The 17,554-nt window shown below is 33.2% G+C and overlaps 4 protein-coding genes across 12 annotated transcripts in view; 3 read left to right on the top strand and 1 right to left on the bottom strand.

Moving 5' to 3' along the window:
• The first annotated feature begins 164 nt into the window (after positions 1 to 164).
• On the top strand, positions 165 to 5,173 carry LOC122395821. The gene is made up of 11 exons (XM_043393700.1): positions 165 to 384; positions 573 to 667; positions 760 to 914; positions 1,006 to 1,136; positions 1,211 to 1,346; positions 1,666 to 2,044; positions 2,129 to 2,664; positions 2,756 to 3,128; positions 3,223 to 3,548; positions 3,638 to 3,872; positions 3,954 to 5,173. Exons 1-11 carry the CDS (start codon positions 306 to 308, stop codon positions 4,311 to 4,313), a joined length of 2,805 nt encoding a protein of 934 aa, XP_043249635.1. The 5' UTR covers positions 165 to 305; the 3' UTR covers positions 4,314 to 5,173.
• A 106-nt stretch (positions 5,174 to 5,279) lies between these two features.
• LOC122395823 (protein FAM177A1) lies at positions 5,280 to 7,420 on the bottom strand. 5 transcript variants are annotated; one of them, XM_043393706.1, is made up of 4 exons: positions 7,210 to 7,420; positions 5,931 to 6,033; positions 5,747 to 5,869; positions 5,288 to 5,639 (listed from the first exon to the last, which is right to left on the bottom strand). In XM_043393706.1, the coding sequence occupies exons 2-4, from the start codon at positions 6,009 to 6,011 to the stop codon at positions 5,382 to 5,384; spliced, it is 462 nt and encodes a 153-aa protein (XP_043249641.1). In that variant the 5' UTR covers positions 6,012 to 6,033; positions 7,210 to 7,420; the 3' UTR covers positions 5,288 to 5,381. The 5 variants fall into 5 exon arrangements, with proteins under 5 accessions (XP_043249642.1, XP_043249641.1, XP_043249637.1 ...); XM_043393702.1 differs by lacking the exon at positions 7,210 to 7,420 and adding an exon at positions 6,407 to 6,592; XM_043393705.1 differs by lacking the exon at positions 7,210 to 7,420 and adding an exon at positions 6,185 to 6,592.
• LOC122395822 (23 kDa integral membrane protein-like) lies at positions 7,129 to 9,783 on the top strand. The gene is made up of 5 exons (XM_043393701.1): positions 7,129 to 7,252; positions 8,145 to 8,333; positions 8,603 to 8,767; positions 8,853 to 9,071; positions 9,143 to 9,783. Exons 1-5 carry the CDS (start codon positions 7,193 to 7,195, stop codon positions 9,287 to 9,289), a joined length of 780 nt encoding a protein of 259 aa, XP_043249636.1. The 5' UTR covers positions 7,129 to 7,192; the 3' UTR covers positions 9,290 to 9,783.
• Positions 9,784 to 10,529: 746 nt separating this feature from the next.
• Positions 10,530 to 17,554, top strand: part of LOC122395972 (transmembrane protein KIAA1109) — a 28,398-nt gene continuing 21,373 nt past the window's right edge. For 4 of the 5 annotated variants that reach the window (XM_043393995.1, XM_043393992.1, XM_043393994.1 and 1 more), the window contains exons 1-9: positions 10,530 to 10,662; positions 11,276 to 11,596; positions 11,688 to 11,831; positions 12,547 to 12,866; positions 12,994 to 15,269; positions 15,339 to 15,616; positions 15,701 to 16,004; positions 16,111 to 16,431; positions 17,146 to 17,518. In XM_043393995.1, the coding sequence (XP_043249930.1) occupies positions 11,344 to 11,596; positions 11,688 to 11,831; positions 12,547 to 12,866; positions 12,994 to 15,269; positions 15,339 to 15,616; positions 15,701 to 16,004; positions 16,111 to 16,431; positions 17,146 to 17,518 (4,269 nt within the window). In that variant the 5' untranslated portion in view covers positions 10,530 to 10,662; positions 11,276 to 11,343. The remainder of the gene's footprint in view (positions 10,663 to 11,275; positions 11,597 to 11,687; positions 11,832 to 12,546; positions 12,867 to 12,993; positions 15,270 to 15,338; positions 15,617 to 15,700; positions 16,005 to 16,110; positions 16,432 to 17,145; positions 17,519 to 17,554) is intronic. The other variant, XM_043393996.1, reaches the window with a different exon arrangement.

Consider the following 17,554-nt stretch of genomic DNA (forward strand, 5'->3'; position numbering starts at 1 on the left):
TTAAACTCTGATTGGCAAAATCTAAACTGCAAAGAATGATATTTGAAAACTACGTTGAATCGATAAACGATGTCTCGATACGTTCACTGATCATTGTATCGATACTTTTACGGATACATCTGTGCATCCGATGCACGATGCATTGCATCGGTGTATGTAGTATGTAAAATCTAACGCCAGCGCCAGCAATATGAGGAGCAAGTTCAGTGATATGTATGCGATAATTTTCAGTAGCTGACATTCAAATAATTTCCGTATAATGTTGTACAATATACAACTCTGATATGACATAAGAACAAGCAGAAATGCAAGACATTTGCGAAAATATACGTACAGCTATTGAACATGGACGTACCGATATAATTAGATCCCTTTTAGATGCATGTACGTGTAAGAAATATTACTTTAAAATTGTTTATTATCCGTCATATAATGCTATGCTATAAGTACTTGTATTTAAAATATATTGGAAAATTAGATTAAAACATGGCACATTGAATTTGATATATTTCGTGTAACGGAACTTTTAAAGTAGGTACAACTGTTTCAATTTTCTACTTCACTTTTGACAGGCGAAAATGGCAATACAGCCGAAGGTATAACAAAAGACAAGATCTTAAATCAACCACTCTTAGAAGAAGGTACTTTTCTTTCATATGCTGCAAAGGTAACTACATATATATCCGATTGTAAAATGATAATGCATATAAATGTACTATAAAGAATAAGAATTTTTCATTAATTTATTTAAAAATACAGACCAATCAACCAGATATTGTACGAACGTTATTAAGTTGTGGAGCTAATCCTGCTATTCAAAACAGTAATGGGCACAATGCTGTAGATGTTGCATCAAGCGATGCAATACGTCGTACGTACATTGAAGAATTATTAAGAGCAACTGCAGCATCTGAGTATGTGTTATAATATTTGAATAAGTTTGTCTTTCTATTAGTAATTGATGTTTTTTGTATTATTTATTGTATTATTTTATTGTATTTAAAGGATAGACAGGGTAGTGCAATTATTAGATGCAGGATTAAATGTGAATTCATGGGATTCCCATGGCAGTAAAAATACACCTTTACACTGGGCAGCTTGTTATGGAAACAAAGATATTGTCGCATATTTAATTGGTAAAATTTTGGAATTTATTTAGTAGAATGATTATATTTTTTACCGTGTAAAAAATTATAAAATTTTTGTACAGATAGAGGAGCGGATGTAAATGCTGTAAACGGTTGCGGCGCTACACCATTACATGATGCAGTAAATCGTGGTGATGTTGCTATTTGTCAAGAATTATTACAAGCAGGTGCAAATCCTCTTGTACGAGCATCTAAAGGGTATATAGATAATACAATACTATACTAATAATCGGGGGTTTCGCAAAATCGGAGATCCTGAAATGCCCGGGTCTCCCGAAGATATTCGGGAAATAATTCGAGAGGATTCACGAAAATTTGAAATAAAAGATTTATACTAATTGTTTCCTTCCTTTTACAATTTAAAAAATTTATAATAATTTTTATCGAGTACTCTAGAAACTTCCGAATATCTTTGAGAATCTCGGATATTCTTCCGATCCCGAAAAAAATTTTCGGGATCCCGCACACTCCTGCTGATAATAAATATTTTATCGTACTCAAAAGAAATATTTTACAGAACTTTTGCAGGAAAAAGTCCATATGATCTTTCTAGAGGGAAACAACCTTTACACTGTTTTCTTCAAAGTTACTTATCGAACTTTGTATCGAATGAAGGCGAAACAATGCATAGTCCAACTGCATCGTTCACAGAAGGAAACTTCTGTCAAAAAAGTATTTCAAGTAATATGAGTCAACTTTCTATTGAATCCAATAAGTCAGTAGATCCCGTATATGATATACCTTTACGCGAATCAGGTAAAGACAGCCCGACTAAAAGTACAGAGAAAGATGGGCTTTATAGTTTACTCTGGCCACAACCGAAAACTGTTGTCGAGTTAAAAAATTTGTCCGCGTCTTTTATTGCTGGGAAAGAACTTTTTATATCTATAACACAGGTATATATAACGTAACTAAATAATGATTATTGTTATATTGTGCACCTCGTGAATTTTTTTGTTATATGATATATTGTTACATAGGGTAGTGAATCTATACACAAGATACTAGATGTTTGGGAAATTAGCAGGACTCATTTATTAGAGTTGGGACACGATGTAAAAATTGGCGAAGTACACCCCAGCTCTGGCAAATTACTTAACGACAATAGAATCGAATGTATAGTAAATAAAAAATTATTTAATAAACCTGATGGATATCAGTTACATATTTCACAAAACACTATAAAAGTTGGTGCTGGAAGCTTAGCTGGATTACATTACGCAGTTTGTACATTTGTACAGATTTTGCGATTGAGCAAAAGTCATAGCAAGTCGGAAGTATGCGAGATCGAGCCCGTTTTTATAAAAGATGAACCAAGATTCTCGCATCGCGGTATATTGTTAGATATATCGCCAAGAGGTCGCATCCCCACTTTAGAATATTTACTGCATATGATCGATTTGTGGTCATCCTTTAAAATATCCTATTTGCATCTTTATTCAAGACTCACTCCAAACTGTGATTGGCAACTTTGTTATTCAAAGTCAGAAATGATTACTCTTGACCGTTACTGCAGGTTCGTTCATTACTATAATAAATTGTAACAATTTACGATACAATATATCCTCCACTGACATTTACTTTAAAACGTGTATTTCTTACTGCAGGGATCGACATTTAAATTTAGTTCCAACTTTGGATATCGATGCCAACGTGGGTCAACATCATTTATCACAAATGTGGCCTATATTCCAAGAATTACTAGCGGTGTTTCCAAGTTTGAGTTATGTTCATGTTGGGCCCAGATTAGCTAGTTTGCTAGTTCAAGCCGATAATTTTGATTTGAATTTGTCAATTAATGAAACTATAGAAACAGATATGTCGGAAGTATTCAAATCGTATTCTTGTCTTCAAGAATTATGGCATACTTTGAATTTGAGCTCGAGTACGACTTTGTTACTTTGTTCGAATGGTTTACATTCCAAGCCGGAATTTCATAACATACCCAACAACATTATTCTTGTTGAATATGGATTTCAGGTAAATAACACGGTTTTTTATTTGTTCGCTTTGTTATGAAATATTAAATTTTAAGTGATTCTGTTACTTTAACTAATCAAATTTCATGGTACAGGCAGATTATGATTTCTCTGAGTGGACGGAAGCGTTCAGAATAGCAGGTGGTAATGTTTTATCTAGTTCTGGAACAGCCAGTTATAATAGTTTAGCGGGATGCCCTGCATCAACCTACGCAAATACAAAGAACGCAATAAAAACTTCTCTTGAACAAGACTCGGTGGGCATAATTGTAGCACATTGGTCAGGGAGCCATCATCTTACTCCACACCCTTTTGCTTGGATTGGATATTTAATAGCAGCAGGATTGGCATGGAATCCAGCCAGTGAGATAGATATGGGGGTCGATGACAATTATGAAATGTCCGAAGTCTTTGGATCAAAGTAATAATCTAACTAAATACTGATAATTCGAGAGGCGTATCTAAAATAGTTTAGAAATCACTGTCTTAATAAAATCATTATCTTTTTAGACAAAAATGTATTACAAGATTGCTGGATACTCATATTTTTCAAGATTCAGAATGTAAGATCGGAAACGCAATATTAGAATTGGGACGTTTAGATACTTTAGTACTTACTTTAAGTAAGAACCAAGGAACAAAATATTTACAACAGATCCCTGATAATCGAGGATCAACGTTGTACAGATTGTTAACAGATCCGGATAATGTAAATTTGGAGTATCTTTCAGCTGATTTATTTGCAGTAAGTATACAAATTCTAACTATAAATATTAAAGGAAATATAAGTTCAGAATAAACACAGAAGAAATAATATTTTTAACAGAAAGTAACAAAACAAATTAAACGCATTTCGCATTCGTTGTATGAAGCCAATTTATCGTCCAAATTTGCGTCGATGGAAATACAAGAACTTCAATTAACCGCTGATTTAATGTTAACGGCATGCAAAATCGGAAGGACATTGATTGGCGTTGGTGTTAATCCTAATAGCAATATGGGTCTTGCAGTAATTAATTTAGGAGTATGTAATCTGCCGCCTACATTTAGAACCGATGTAGCGAATAAAATGTTAGCTCATATAGAGCAATATAAAGGTTCGTGGTTACAAAGGCATTTACCTCAGGGCCTTCAAAGCTCTTTATTAGTTCTGACTAGTGCTTTACATAGGTTCGTGCCAGAATAATAATTTCTTGAACATTAAAAATTTTAAAGACTTTTCATATTTATATGTAATAAATGTCAGTTCCTGCTATACAAGATTGCAGGTACGTGCTGCGCTAAAAGCAATTATATATAGAGCTTATGAATGTTCCTTTAAAAGTACACTCGTTAATACAGAATAATCCAATCATGCCACATCTGTTATTTTAAATACTATTTCAATTTTTCTTCCTGATCGAATGGTTTCATATTTCAATAATTTTTAGTACTTAAACCTTTGCACTTATTTATTGGTAATAAAAATTGAATTAACGAAATAAACGAGTAAAATTTAAATTATAAGCATTTACACATTTTTGTGGCAAAATGAGCGCTTTCGATTTTCGGAAGCGACACAATAAAATTGTTTTGAAGTTACTAGTCGCTCGTATTAGAAAAATAATTGTTTCGAGTGCAGAGGGTTAAACGAAGATGGTACTAAGGGAACATACTCAAGGTCTAACGAAATTTGATAAAAAAGTATTGTTCATGCCAACTTATAATGTGGAAAGTGATAATTACAGTTATAAAATTGATTTGTTCAAATACCAGTAAATTTAGTGATTATGTATATGTGTTTAACGAGTTATAATATATTAATTACTTACACAAGACTTTCATGTCAAAATATGTATTCAAAATCTATACAAAAGGGTATTTTAATACTAAAAGTTTTTAAAACGATATAATTTTATACATTCAGTAATACTTAGAATAATATTGCTGCTTCATGAAACAACTAAGCAGTTCAGTCTAACTTGTATATTTTTTCAAGATTTAAATTTCCACAGTATTGTTAAGCTATTCATAAAACATTTGTATACTTGAACATGTGTTTATGATATTAATTTCGATTGATCAAATACATTTTGATAGTATTTTTTAAATCTTTTATACTATTACACATGTATGTAACAACATTGATATACCTATGAAGCTTCAAAAAAAGTGAAACGTTTTTTAAATACACGTAACGTTAAAACAAAATGATGTTAATTAATACGAAGTGAACAATTCTATGAATAAATATTGCAAAATATAAATTATTATTTCACTGTTTGCTATTATCATGTATAAGATTATTTTTGTTTTGTTCGTTCCATCCACCCATTTCTAAATCCTGTTTGTGTGTCATTTCATTTTCAAGAGCCTGAAGTCTATAGAACTCGTTAATTTCGAATTGATATTTTGGAGATGTAATGCCAAAGAAGTTAGCCAACCATTCGCCTGCATAATCACAACCATCCAACAGTTTAGTACCGAACCATGATGTTTGATACCAAGCCCAGGGCATCCAATTAAGTGTCTTCTGCAAATTTCATTTTGTAATTCGATATGGGATATATTACAGGAACTCTTAATCATTGTAAAGGTTAGAAATGTTAATACAATGCGTGGTTATAAACAAAACTTAACTGGGTCTATATGACTGGTTGTTATATTCTCTTCTGGAGCATCTGTTTCGTCTTCGGAATATTCTTCCAAATCACCATCCGAAAAATGCAATATGCGCTTCGGTCGTTTTTTCGGTTTCAGACCCTAAAATCATTTCGTAAGTCTACAAATACAAAGTCCTAATACAATTTCTCAAGTTACATACTTGTGTATCAGTACTACTGCTTTCGTTTAAAACAACGTCAGATAAGTCGGAAACGTCAATTTTTTCTGGATCCGTGGCCATTATTCGATTTTTTGCAAAATCTCTAAGTAGCAATTATAGAGGATTATTTACAAACACTTTGACAGATCTCATCTGGGACATCAACCAAAGATAGAAATACAAATTGTATGAGCTTGAGTTATTCGAAACTTAATGGTGAATTATTCGAACAGAAAGTAATTACGAATATGTACACTAATTCACTCCATTTTAGGAAAATACGTAATGCCAATGGAATTAAATGTAATCCTTTCTCCTTCTTTTTAGCTTATGATCTGTAGTTGCGCGATTGTAATGCTAGATTATACTAGCCATCGTTATTTAGCCTTTATAGCATGTTATCAAATCAATGAGTAAATTATTATTTATTAAATAAAATTCATCGTAAAATTAGATTTATATGCCATTGAACGTACAAGTACGAACGAATGAACCAGTCACATGTGTGTGAAACGTCTCTTGTGTATCTTATCTGTGGTGGAATATGCATTGAATTGATATTGGCCACCTACTCTATCGATCATTTAGTTAAAACTTGGTTACCAACAATGTAACTTGAACTCAACCTTGTATGCATTACCAGAGAATCTCTGTTATAGATCTACGTCTTTCCTACCTCTTTTATATTCCTGTGGATGAACATGCCCAATATTAATAGGTTATCGTACTTGGTAAAATAATACAATAAAATAAAACTGTCGATCCCTCGGTATATAATTCATTAGAACTTCTTACTTCTAATCTCACTGGAACTATCTAATCTTATAAATAAAATAGCCTATTGATAACGGATACTAGAGTAGTTCAAGCACAGAAAAAGCCTATGTAATAGGCTATCGCCTTCGTCATTTTTGTTCTCAAGTTCGTACGCGCTTTTATCGATAGCGTTTATATTCACACTAAACGAAAGTAGCTGAAATGAGAATAACAATCAAAGGGAAATTAATACGGTGTCGGATGCATGCGAAGGAGTTGTCGCGAAGACTAAACACGGTTTATCGATAAAGCAAATAGCACGCAGTCGGTTGCATTTTGTGATTCAGTGCCCTATACAACGAAAGACTGTCCGAGTCAGAGGTTTGCGCTTGGTAACCGTGGTGATGGTTGTTCAACCGTGACGTTTCTTGTTTTCTCTACAGTTAAGTTTGTTCTTTGTACATGTTATTCAAGTGATACTTCTTTTAAAAAATTTTTAATCTGTGATGGCACGGATGCTCACTTGTTTGCGATACTTTCTCATCGGTGGTGCTATTGTCGTCGGTGTAAGTGCATATTCCACTAACTACATATAAATGATACTATTCAGTGTTTACACCCAACGATCCACGTATTCGGCGCAGTTAAGAGAATTCGTTTCATTCCTCTTATCAGAATAACCATAGAGTATTATGTTTCTTTTCTGTTCGATTCTTGGACGTTCTATTATTAAAAGTACAGCAACCGGTGACTGGTCTCTGATTTGTCGCAAAATTGGACGACCGCCAATATACTATGTTAGAACGGTGTTCTTTCAAGAATTACGATATTCCGGTATTTGAATCGTAATTGAATAATGTCTTGCTCTCCCTCTCCCATGTCAACAATTTATTATTCATTTTTGTTATTGATTGATACTACTGTTAATGTTGACGATTTCTATCAACATATGTAAACTTGTAGTTTTTACTTTAATTTTACATTGTACAAAAAGCTTATCGATTTGATTCCACTACAAATTACGAATGCTCGTTTCAGTTGTCGAAAAGAATCAATTCTATTATTATAAGCAATACAATTTATGTAACTCGTAACAACCAATCAAATACTTTTGTTTGATCAGATAAACTTCTATCGTTTGCTTCTTATCTATATCTCTGTGTATCGAAAAAGATCCGCGATGTCGATAACGTACAGTATATTGTCCATGATATCGGCACTACAGAAGTATGCCGACAAATCATGCAATACAATTGATGTAACTTATGCGTAATTGTTCAAACAGATACGTTTAATATAATAAATATCAACGACGATCTACTCAACAAAAGTTTCTCATCCGTCTCGAAGCCCCCCCCTCCCCCCCTATTTTCTTAAAGACGGAATTCTTGCTCCTGATAGGCGACTGGACGTTACATTGTCTTTGGAAAATGACAGAAAATTTTTTCTCTTTCACAGATATGCGGTGCCATAGAGAGCATATTCGCTGGTTATTTCATATATCAACTGTACGAATATTCACCTCTCACGCCTAATAATGTGTGCGGTTCATCGATAACTTTATTAGTGGCGGGCCTGATGACATGTATGATAGCATGGTGTGCCTGGCAATTCATAGATTTTACGAATACGAGTCAAGTCACGATTGTAAGAAATACAATCATCATTGTTATTTTCAAAGAATTTTTTTTTATCGTGCCAAAATAAGTATGTACTGTGCATCCACGAGAAGAAGGCACAGCGTGTTTACATCCCCACTCCTGTTGCAGTCCGCTGACTCACAGGTATTGGTCGAATGACGAAGATCGGCGACAGCCAATCAGCGGATTGCAACAAGAGTGGGGATGCAAACACGATGCGCCTTTTTCTCGCGGAAGAACGATACGTGTTGAAAGACATTTTGTTTTTGCATGCAGCTTTCCATGGCGTTAATAATCGTTACGATTGTTAACGCGAGCGCTGGTATTTGGGCTCTTGTTAGACACGAACAAGTGGACATATTACCAACTTTGTATCTCGAAAAAGCATTCGCCCTAGCTACATCGGATGATAAAGTTTTTTGGGATCACATGCACTCCGAGGTAAATTAACAATTTAATTTACTATTATTACTATTAATTTAACAGTAGGAGGCTTGGGTACACGTTAAAATTGTCCTTTCTTTAGTTACATTGTTGTGGAATAAACGGACCTGTCGATTATCATAATCACGATGCAGTTCCTTGGTCTTGTTGCGATACCGTCTCGCTACTTTCAAATGTTGATGATAATAAAGGTATCTGTGCCACGATGTACGCAAGGGGTTGCCAACATGTAGTAATAAATCGTACTAGATCGATTCTCCTTCACGTTTTTCTACTCGCATTGTGTGCAGTATTATTACAGGTAAGAGTATAATTTTTAAATTTATTAAAAAATTAAAGAATTATTTTCAATCGTTATTATGTTATTTTTAGGTGTGTTTTGTAATAGGTATGTGTTGTTACGTGAGAGCTTGTCGGGAAAGATTGACGGAATCGATGATCGCTACGCAAACACTCGCGCGAGCATCCAAAGACTTGGGAACGAACGATAACCTTCTCGGTCGACAGCCACATGATTGATTTTCTACGATCATCGTAGAAAATAATTACGTTATCCATTCACGTGATGAAAGTCATATTCACCTTCATGAAAGTCGAATTTAATGGTAGTAACTCAGTTAAAGCTTCAATATCATTTTGAAGTATCACTTGCAATAAATACATAAAAAAACATAATATAGTATTACAATACATGGCATTTTACGTAATATATTGTGAAATCCTCGCTAAATATATTGTGCCATATTTTAAAATTTTATACCAAATACAGAGTTCCTTACCTTAAAGGTAATTTTTAATAACAATTTTTCAAATAAAATATAGTATTAGTGTACAGAGGAATGCGAAAATACGGATCTACTATTAGCTCAAAATTCATTACTTTTGTACTGATAATGAAAATGTGAATGATGTTTGCCTGACTGAAATGTACAATTCTAGATCTACTGATACAAGACAATGTAATTTTTATTAATATGTACGACAATATGTACTATTTTATACATTTTACCACATACAAGAGAAATATTTCTAATATAATATATTGCTTATTTTATGTCCCCGATTTATTTGAAAGTTGTAACAGCATTTGAAAGAAATTATCTTTGATTTAAAATACATTAGTTTTATCTCTTTCTAAATTATGTCCCCATGCAAACGTGTCTATATACTTTTCCATGATTATAAAATTTCAATTAACAATAAAATGTGCGATTAATGCATTAATAAATATAACAGAAACTTAGGAGACTACTCAAACTAATTTCGAAGAAAACGTTACAGTGTATGCAGCCATTATTTACAAAATATTTAAAAAACTACGCCCTATGTAATAAATATAAACACTTGTACGAGTTAAAACATTATGAATCGTTAGAAATTGTTTGATGAATCATTAAAAAAGATAATACAGAAACGATTATCGAAGTAAGGATTATATTCTGTATAATTGAATTTCATTGAAGCGCGTACCATTATCGTGCACGGCTTATATACAACATAGACGTACAACTCTATATAGAAAATATGTCAAAAGTAATAATTTTCAAAGGATATACGAAAGAAATGACGGAATATGTACTATTTTGCAAAGAGTTGATTTGTTTTATCCATTTAAACGATTTATAAAATAACTAAAAAGCAGTATAGATGTCACTTTTCTCAAAGTAACCGAAATACACTAAACTCTTTATAGTAACAAAAAATAGCGTATCGAAACGTATCATTACTAAATTTATAGTCAATGACAGTAGTCACTATGGAGTGGTTATGTATGTTGCTGTCCGTCGATGACAGTTCTATGACATCTATTAAAACTGATATACTAATAAACATAAAACCATGAGTGACACAACAAAAATTGAATGTAATTCTTATATAAGTATCGAATAAAGGTAAATCAGTCAAACAAATTAGTTTGACTTTGCATTTATTTACAAAGTACTTCTTTAAAAAAATACATTTCATTGTATTACACACAGTATAGGCACTCTGCTATCGTTGATAAGTAGATAATCATTTAAATAGTTCAAAGTGTCAATAAATGTACAATTGAGCATAATTTCTGTCTTTTATTGTCAACAGTAATAAATATTTTTGTTACGACGATAATAGCTTTTTAAAGAAATTTTTACCTATCCAATCAAGAATAAATAACATTTCTTCAATTAGTAATATGAGTAACAACGATAAACGTAATGGACTGTATTTTATTATTTACTATAGCCGATTAATAAGCGTATTTTTGAAATACACTTTATTGATTAGGTTATGTTTACAAACTCTAACTTTTTATATTTCTTACAATAACTTTATGAACAACTATTGATAATTAGTAAGAAATTATATTTAATTTGATTGGGATAATAAAAGTTGAAGAGAAGTAATAATTTATAATACATCATGGTTTGTGCATATGTATGATTATAAATAATGAATTTGGAATATGTTAAACAAAATCAAATGGATTGCTATTATTTTCATAAATATTTCTCTTTATGATTCTAGCATTGAATGACAAAATGAACAGTAGTTTTGGATTCCACAATTAATAAAAAAAATTAAACATCATCATCATGGAGGAGAATGAATTGTACAATGCTACAGTTCCATCTTTCTCTGGAATTGAACCAGCCTTTTGGAATTATTCAGATCATGTCATCCTTGATGATCTCAAGATGGATAGTAGTTTTATATATTTACTTTGCTCATTAGTATCTGCTATTTCCTGGATTATTTATATAGCCTATTATAATAGCAGAGTTATTGGTTATATATTAACAAAATTATTAAATCGATTTGTTATTAGAGATGGATATGTTAAAGTAGGTAAGTGCTTGTAGTATGTATGTTTGTTTCATATTAATGTGTTTTTGTTTATAATTCATCAATTATGTCTAACATGTTTTTCTACATTTAGGGTCTTTTACTCTAAGTGCACTAAGCGGAAAAATAATGTTTAGAGATATAGTTTATATCACAACAGATTATAGTATCAGAGTTCAGGATGGATGGCTTATATTTAGGTGGTGGAGGAGTTATGTTCCCAAAGATGTATCTGAAGGTATTCTACACAATGAATACAATTATGTAATTTATGTTATTTTATTTGGAATTCCGTTTTCACAGAGCTATAATTCATAAATATTTATACTGTTAGTAATTGTTTACGAATCACGGTATTTATTCAGGGTGTTCAATCATCCCTGGGAAAAATTTTAATGGGAGATTCTAGAGGCCAAAATAAGACGAAAATCAAGGATAGTAATTTGTTGATTGCGGCTTCGTTAAAACGTTATAGAAATATTTCCGGCCACACAGTATATTTTCGGTAAAGAATTTTTTTCACGAAAGTGCGTAGGATTTCGGGGGTATGGCTATTGACCAAAAATGCTTGTAATTGACCACCGCAACCAAAAATAATTTTTCCAGAACGATTTGAAATTTTTTAATTTTGTCGAAAGATTTGCCCACTTACTGAATTTTTTTCTCGAAAGTGCGTAGGATTTCGGGGGTATGGCTATTGACCAAAAATGCTTGTAATTGACCCCCGCAACCGAAAATAATTTTTCCGTGAATGATTTGAAATTTTTTAATTTAATTTTTTAATAACTTTTTAACGAATCTTCAATCAACAAGTTAGTATTCTTGATTTTCGTCTTATTTTGGCCTCTAGAATCTCCCATTAAGATTTTTCCCAGGGGTGGCCCAGCACCCTGTATATATTTCTTTAAAATAACATTAAAGAATTTATAAAAATGGAAAATATTTCTTTTTAGATCTTTCACATTCAGACACTCGACTTTCCGTCATGTTAAATGGCTTTGAATTACACGTTTACAATCGCTGTCAACTATATGCACAACTAGAAAAAGCATTTGGCCTCACACCTCAAATGTTTTCCGACGAAGAAGATCATACTGTTAATATAGATGATCGTGATCCAGAGTCATATAGTAATGCTGCTTGTGAGGCTCGTCAACAAATAAATGCAATGGATGTTTCACGTCATGTTGATAACATTAGGAAAAAAGAAGCTCATGTTATAGCTCGAACTTGGAGAGATTTAATACCTGTTATTAAATTAGATGTTTCTACAGTTAGTTTACGCATTATTTTTCTATAAATAATAGGTGTGTGTGGAGTTACCGAACATTCTCGGGAATCCCGCACACCCCTAATAGATAACAATCATTCTCTCTGCTTAAAACATTTTGTTACTTCAGGGGAGACTGGTGTTCGGTAATCGATTAGTACCAACAACTTTGTCAATAACCGTGGAGGAAGCACATTTCGTATATTCTACAAAACCAGCAGCATCTCGACATGACCATTTCATGCATTTCACAAAGTGTAAAGCAGAAAATTTCAAAGTTATTTTAGCACCTAGTCCAAAATATACAGGAATGGTAGATGATCCACCTAGATACATGGGTGAAGGATTTGTTGTTCTAAGCTCAAACAATATGGAGGTTTACTACTATATGGATGAACCAGGATTTGTCCCCGAGCATCCAGAAATGATACAACTGGTAAATGGTGATATGGTAGAAGCTATGCCACCAATCTGGGGTATTGATGTTAAATGCGGGAAGGGCACTGACTTTAGTTACGGGCCTTGGGCCGATAGACAAAGAGAACATTTATTTAAATTCTTTTTCCCTAATGATTATCAGCCACTGAAAGTTACAAAATCACCCGTGTCTGGCGAGAAAAGACAAGTTCAATCGTTTGACATTAGATTATCAACATTGAATGAAGCTACAATCGATATACTCTTTAGCAAGAACAGGGAAACAAACGCTGTTCATATTAATGTAGGTCCTGGATCTTATCTGGAAATTACCATGCCTTGGATAGTTTTGCAAGATGGATACACAACAAAGATAACAGGTCAACTGTTGCACTTAGAAGCAACTACGAGTTTACAATATCGAAGTTTAGTTGAAAGCGAAACATTAGAATTTGGTGTTAAATGTCACTATCCGATAAGATGGAACGATCATCAGGAATGGACGTTAAATTTAACTGGATGCAAAGCCACTGCTAATTTAGTTTATTCGCACAAAGAATTTTTTCAAGATATGATTAATGATTGGGCCAGTAAAGCCAGGCCTGATATTTTACATTTTGTACCTTATACGTGGAAGTTTAATTTATTATTGAAAGAATTTGAATTGATCACGTTATGTAATGAATATAATTGGATCGACTGTTCATCACAGAATCAAGAAAATGCGCACATTGCTTTTTGCGGGGAATTCTTCGAATTGTCGTTTGATCTTCCATTTGTGGATTATTTGCCTGTCACGATACCTTTACGTTTTTGGATTCAAGGCGAAAGCGTCGATCTTTCCTTTTATTTACCTGAAGTCAATACAAGTCGTACAATTTTGTTAGCTTTGAACAAAAATGCTAAAATTATGACACGCGATGGCTCACACATATATTTATCAGAATTGAATAAAACTAAGAAATGGAGGAACGTTTGCCAGAAGGGAGCAGGCTGGGTTGACTGTTGGTCTGTACCTATTGTGGCGTTAAGTATTAATTATACATATCATCCGTGTCCACCTTTAGGACCCACTCCGCAAGCAAATATAACAACCCCGGAGAAAGAAGAGATTCTTTTATCTCCAATGAGAATTCCTCGATGTAGAAAGTCGCCTGGACTTCGGTGGACTAGAAACGGTAGTCAAAAGTTTGATCCACAGTCTATAGCTCCTGACAAAGTTAGTTTAGATCTTGAAATCGGCTCGTCTATATTGATCGTGTACGGATCGCTCTTGAAAAATTTTATACATTTAAAAGAAAATTTATTTGGCGATTATCAAACGTTTACCGATATGCAACAAAGTCGAACAAATCCGACGTCTATAAGTACGGAAAGAAGCAAAGACAAAGACGTGCAAAACAGTAGTATCGAGTCTGTAGAAGATGAGGATGCAAAATCAAAATCATTCGACCCGAGAGATTATCGACCATTGGAAGTAACGGTTGGAATCACTATGCATGATATTCAGGCTCACCTAGTAAAAAATTGCGGCGAGAATGATCCACCGTGTCCAGTTATAATTCTCGAACGATTTGGATTTGAAATGAATAAACGATATAAGGAAACGGAACTTCAATTGCTTCTCTCACCTGCAATTGCGTTAGTTACTGATAATGTTGTTCGGTCGAGCAAGGAGCGTCATTTAAATCAAGGACATTTAATGTTAAGTGCGTTGCAAGTAAGAGGACATGCAATGTTCAGTAACGAAGGAAGAAGTTTGGATCAAGAGACTTTAGAGTACGCGTGGTTAATCGAAGTACAATTAGGAAAATTGACTGGAAAGATGAGTTCTCCTCAATTACATCACCTTATCACGTCTCTAGAAACGTTCTTATTGATGGTGAAAAATAATGAAAATAGTTTACGACCACCAGATCTACCGCATCATTGCCATCATGGCATTCCTCCATTGCAATGTCCTGATAGTGACATTGATAATCACTATAGGTACACAATAACTTTTTAAGTTTATACATTGTTTTCTCAAACATTAACACGCTTGTGATATTGTTATAGATGTCCTAGTTCTGAGGATATAAAGTATAGAATGACAAGAATAGCAATAGATGCAGTTGATTTGTATTTTCAAGAGGTAGGAACTACAGTACATCTTTGGATATCTCCAATTCGTGTTTCAACGTGTAATCTTCATGGTCAACAAGTGAAATCTGGCGTAACTGGTGTACTACCCAGAATATTAATACGACAATTCGTATCAGTCGCTGATCATTTTGCAAACACAAGTAACACAAACACAACTGGTAGTGGACGATCACATAATAATGCAAGCAGTCGTATGTCTAGTACAATTACAATATCCAATAGCAAAAGCACAAAATTAAATACAATTTATTCTATTGATCTCTGATTTATTTCAGGCGATGGATCCGACATTTGGTTGGAAGTAGGATCTGTAGCTTTAGGTCCTGTTATTTTAGAAGCTGCAATTTCACTTCCGACCCCTGAACACAATTTACACCTAGTACAAAATAAATATTTAAAATTGCACGACGAGGCCACTAAACGCTTATGGTTTTTATGGCCCCAAGAGAGTGGTATAAAGCCGACAAAGTGTGGTTGTATAGGTGGATGCGCATTCTTTGGAAATAATCGAAACGGGCCGAGATTTTTTAAACCAAATTACCATGATTTTCAAGACGGTATTAATGTCGCTGCGTATAGGTAAATTGTATATAATATTTAACATTAAAACTGCGTATAAGTTTTCTAACTTACACTTGGTAAAATAAACAAGTAACTGCATACATTATTTATTTGTTTATCTTAGAATTAACGAGTCTGGAAAAGAGAAAGGATTTGGTCAGTCTATTTTACACGACGGTCAACTGGTATTTCATACTTCGCCTTATAATTTGCAAGATGTATCTTTGCAAGACCATCCAGTTAAAGGAAAGTTAACCACTACTCAAGATGGATCGCACACTTCGAAAAAGGGTGTCGAACGTCCAAGGTCTGTGACAGATCATAATAAAGATTCCGGTATTGAAGAGAATAGTAGTAAAAAATTAATTACTGCATCAGCAAGTCCATTCGCATGCAGTGGGGAAAGGAAACTGCTGGGCAGAAGATTTTCTTATACATCAATGCGGTAATCTTCGGAATAGCTTTGAACCGGCTTATTAATGATTTGAATGATTTTTTAAATACTGCATGATTGCACAAATACGTTGAAATGTATAATATGCTGATATTTACAATTTTAACTATAAAAATCCCAAGAAACATTAATCGCACTAACAAAAGTGTAAAAATTGCATATGATTTACACTGCTATTCGTCAATGTGACTTTCTAAATGTATCCCAAGTTTAAGTGGACTCTGCCTTCACACAAATTTGTTGCTTTTTGCAAGCTTTTCACGTCTTTCTTGCATAAAAAATTATTATTTGCAAACGTTTGTTTTTAATGTACTTTGCATCATGACAAAACATAACATCAATTCCAATAAAAATACGTGACAAAGTCCCTTATTTTGCAGGATTAGATACAAATTTTTTACATAGCAATTATAAAATAACTAAACAATTAATCTTTAATAAGTTATCTGAGGTTTAATAAATCTGAACAATTGATCTATTTTTGTTTGTTTGTATATTGAAAATTTATTTGTTTACTTCTTTATCTCTTCATGAGAAAAATATCAATCAATTATCACTGAAGAGGACCAAAACCTATTATGGTCGAAACAATGATTGTTTAGCTATTTTATGACGTTTATTTTCTTTTTAACAAGCAATATTTACTATTAATTTTTTATGTCTGTTATCTTAAAGGTCCTAACATCTCTATATTTTTTATTACAGTGGAAACAGTGTAAAAGATGTCCCATATTCTCGATTAGTCGATGCGAGTCCTGTTGCGCAATTACCACAAAAATTAGATTCGGATTCGAAGCTGCATACAGAGCGCAGTAAATCCATTTTAAATGTTCCTGAAATCGAGGCTGCTCCGAAAAGCAGCGTGTCTGATTCTAAATTAGCAGTGGATTATTTCAATGCATCGGATGGTGAACCGTTTGAGTCAAACAGTCCCCAATCGTTACCAATTGTATCTACAGAAACAAATTTGTCTGACTCGATGCAAACAAGTACAAAAACTATCGATGGTATTACCATCTCTGACTCTCGCCATTCGTTATACATAAAATCAGAGTCTGATGAAAAATTAAAGAAAGAGGTAGGATGATTTAGAGTCGTGTGATTTACCTTTTTG

The sequence above is a fragment of the Colletes gigas genome, unplaced genomic scaffold, assembly GCF_013123115.1.
Source record: "Colletes gigas isolate AHSC1104 unplaced genomic scaffold, ASM1312311v1 Colletes_gigas_Sc00006, whole genome shotgun sequence".
Taxonomy (NCBI): domain Eukaryota; kingdom Metazoa; phylum Arthropoda; class Insecta; order Hymenoptera; family Colletidae; genus Colletes; species Colletes gigas.

Excerpts from the sequence above, each read along its gene's own strand:
- LOC122395821 (XM_043393700.1), top strand. The coding sequence starts at position 306 with ATGCAAGACATTTGCGAAAATATACGTACAGCTATTGAACATGGACGT. Across the intron at positions 1,347-1,665 it reads CTTGTACGAGCATCTAAAGG|AACTTTTGCAGGAAAAAGTC; the intron begins GTATATAGATAA and ends AATATTTTACAG. Across the intron at positions 3,873-3,953 it reads TTTCAGCTGATTTATTTGCA|AAAGTAACAAAACAAATTAA; the intron begins GTAAGTATACAA and ends TATTTTTAACAG.
- LOC122395823 (XM_043393702.1), bottom strand. The coding sequence starts at position 6,480 with ATGCATATTCCACCACAGATAAGATACACAAGAGACGTTTCACACACA. Across the intron at positions 5,870-5,930 it reads GCAGTAGTACTGATACACAA|GGTCTGAAACCGAAAAAACG; the intron begins GTATGTAACTTG and ends AAATGATTTTAG. Across the intron at positions 5,640-5,746 it reads CAACCAGTCATATAGACCCA|AAGACACTTAATTGGATGCC; the intron begins GTTAAGTTTTGT and ends TGAAATTTGCAG.
- LOC122395822 (XM_043393701.1), top strand. The coding sequence starts at position 7,193 with ATGGCACGGATGCTCACTTGTTTGCGATACTTTCTCATCGGTGGTGCT. Across the intron at positions 7,253-8,144 it reads GTGGTGCTATTGTCGTCGGT|ATATGCGGTGCCATAGAGAG; the intron begins GTAAGTGCATAT and ends TCTCTTTCACAG. Across the intron at positions 9,072-9,142 it reads TGTGTGCAGTATTATTACAG|GTGTGTTTTGTAATAGGTAT; the intron begins GTAAGAGTATAA and ends TGTTATTTTTAG.